The 2,831-nt window shown below is 45.0% G+C and overlaps 1 protein-coding gene across 1 annotated transcript; it reads right to left on the reverse strand.

The window, feature by feature from the left end:
* Nucleotides 1-566: 566 nt before the first annotated feature.
* Nucleotides 567-2,745, reverse strand: LOC131728593 (UDP-glucuronosyltransferase 2A1-like). The gene has a single exon (XM_059019591.1). It carries the CDS (start codon nt 2,739-2,741, stop codon nt 1,134-1,136), a length of 1,608 nt encoding a protein of 535 aa, XP_058875574.1. The 5' UTR covers nt 2,742-2,745; the 3' UTR covers nt 567-1,133.
* Between the last annotated feature and the right edge of the window lie 86 nt (nt 2,746-2,831).

Consider the following 2,831-nt stretch of genomic DNA (forward strand, 5'->3'; position numbering starts at 1 on the left):
CAGCGCAAGAGCCTATTCCTCCTACATGACTGCCACTCCGGGTTAAATAGCCTGCCTTTGAGGCCGCTCTCTCTCATCTGGCCAAGAAGGAGCCTGCAAGTCGGAAACCTCTTTCCTTTCCTATCCTATCCCCTGAGGCCACTCCTCAAACTACCTCTCCAAGTAACAGCCTTTCACTCCAGCCCCAGCTCTCGCTCCGTGAAATGCAAAAACAAATTTAACAGTGTAACATTTAAGAGTGCAAACTTAGTTGCAAGGCAGAGTTTTTGGTAGTAATAAAAAATCCTCCGTTCCTGCCATCCGCCTTACTAAACAAGGTTTATTTTTTATTTTTTTAATCGCCAATTATTTCATTTTTTTTCCCCAATTATTTTTTTAGGCTCAGCTCACCACTACCACACCCGCGCTGACTCGGGAGCGACGAAGACGAACACACGCTGTCCTCCGAAGCGTGTGCCATCAGCCAACCACTTTTGTTCACACTGCAGACTCACCATGCAGCCACCGCAGAGCTACAGAGCTTGGGTCAAACCCGTATGTTAGTGTAGGGAGAATTGATTGTGAGTGTTTAGATTTTATTTTAAACCTTGAAAGACAAAACCAACATTAAACATAGTATAATATGTATACAAGAAACGAAAAAAGTGGAAGGGCAAAAACTGGGAGAAAATAATAAACGTTTTACATAAAGATCATTTTTATGTTTTAAAAAAAGTAATATTAGTTTGCTACATAAGTAAGAAATAACACGCAAGAAGGCGTTCGATTATCTCAGTACAACCACAAGTACATCCACCAAAAAACTGGTAGGAGTTCCTATATTAAACAATGAATTGACTGAACAGCATCTCTGACAACAACATCATGCATTAAGCATTATAGTCTATCACCACTTCTGTTCTTTACACTGCTCACACTGTACAAGCTATTAACACTTTATTGCAATCATATATTAATAAAAAAATGTACTTATGCACATTAGGTGTTATTCATATTATGGGTTAGATGGTGAACACACACAGAAAACAAACAAACACACCAAAAAGCATTCAGAATACATCAAGATTAATAGTATTTCGGTATGATGGGTGAATTCTACTTTAAAAAATAGGAGCCCTAAAACTAAATCTTCCTTACTCATGCTTTATTTTTCTTTTCATACAAACCTTGAAGCACATACATCTGATAATGCCTATGATAGCTGCCATGAAGACTAACACAGCAGCCAGCAAGACCACTATAACATCCACACAGTAGTAGGCGTACCAGGGCATTCTGTAGGACTCTGTGCGCAGGTGAGCAGCACCTTTGTTCCTCATGACATACTCGATCCAGAAGAGGGCGCTGTCCATTGGTTTGACAGGCTGGTCTCGCTGGAGGCTGGAGAGCCTCTTCATGTTCATCTGATAGGAAGGCTCCTCAAGCACCTCCTTCAGGGCCTGGAGGAAGTCCTTGCTGTCCAGGGTGGTGACTTCCAGGACCTTGGCTGCCCCTCGCACCTGCATCCTGAGGAGGTTGTCAAACTGGTCAAAGAACAGTGGTAGGCCTACTATTGGCACGCCATGGTAAATGGCCTCATACACCCCGTTGGTGCCCCCATGCGCCACAAAAGCTCTTGTCTTGGGGTGTCCCAGGAGATCATTCTGGGGCAGCCATTTGACCAGGAGGGTGTTGTTGCCCAAGCTAGAAGGCCTTTCTCCCAAATGCCTCCAGATGACTTTCTGAGGGAGCTGTGAGAAAGCGTAGGCTATCTTATCTGTTAGCTCACTTGGAAGACCGTTTACCATAGTTCCCAAGGACATGACAACCACACCGTGCTCTCCAGAGCTTTCCATAAACTCCTCTAGATCTTGTGGTAGGGGCTTGGCAGGTTTGCATTGGAAGCCACCTATGTAGACAATGTTGGGCATAGTGGGGCGTGGGAATTCAAAGACAAAGTTGACCCTCATAAGCCAGAGGTCTGCAGACTGGACGAGACTGTAGAGGTCTACACCTGGGCCAAAGTAACGAGCACACAGGGCATCGTAATGGGGGCTAATCACATATTTGTCTACATAGAGGTTGATGCTGTATTGGAGCATGTTCCGGGCTCTTTGAATGAGGTCCATTTGGTCAGATAGCTCTGTTCCTGGAGTCGGGACATAGGAGATAGGAGAGGGAGCAGTAGCAAAATGAGCCTCCCCGCTTGTAAGCCAACGGACATTGAAGACCATAGGCAGTTTAAGGTAGTGGGCCAGCAAAACTCCTCCTGGAAACCCTGGATCTGTGAGGACCAAATCAAAGTGGGCATCCTGGAGCTTCTTCATGAACTGCTGATCTTCAAACATGGTGACTACCATCTGGCACATCCCTATGTGAGCAGTAGAGATTGCACTAATGATTTCCATTTGCAGTTTAATGAAGGCCAGCAGGGACCCCTCTCTTCTTCGGATCTTCAGTGTCTTCCTCACAAACGATGCAACATCGTCTGCACTCTCAATGGTCAATCTTTCAGGTAGTGTGACTGAGATGGAAGTGTAATGGGGTGACTTCTCTTTGACATACCAGCTACTCATTGACCGCACCACTGTGATGTTATGACCACGCCCATGCAGTTCTTCAATGAGGATGTTCATGTTCACCCAATGGCTGCCGTCCATCGGGAACACCAGGATCTTGCCACCATGGCAGCAGGGCACAGCAAGAAGAGATAGGATGAATGTGAGGGCTAAGCATCTCATCCAGAGAAAATATCCCATCATACAGTCTGAAACACAGATTGACAGAAACTGTTAAAGGACATGACATTGGTTTTTAGCATCTAGTTGCATTTTAATAACTTTCAGGATCAT

Source organism: Acipenser ruthenus, unplaced genomic scaffold, assembly GCF_902713425.1.
Source record: "Acipenser ruthenus unplaced genomic scaffold, fAciRut3.2 maternal haplotype, whole genome shotgun sequence".
Classification (NCBI taxonomy): domain Eukaryota; kingdom Metazoa; phylum Chordata; class Actinopteri; order Acipenseriformes; family Acipenseridae; genus Acipenser; species Acipenser ruthenus.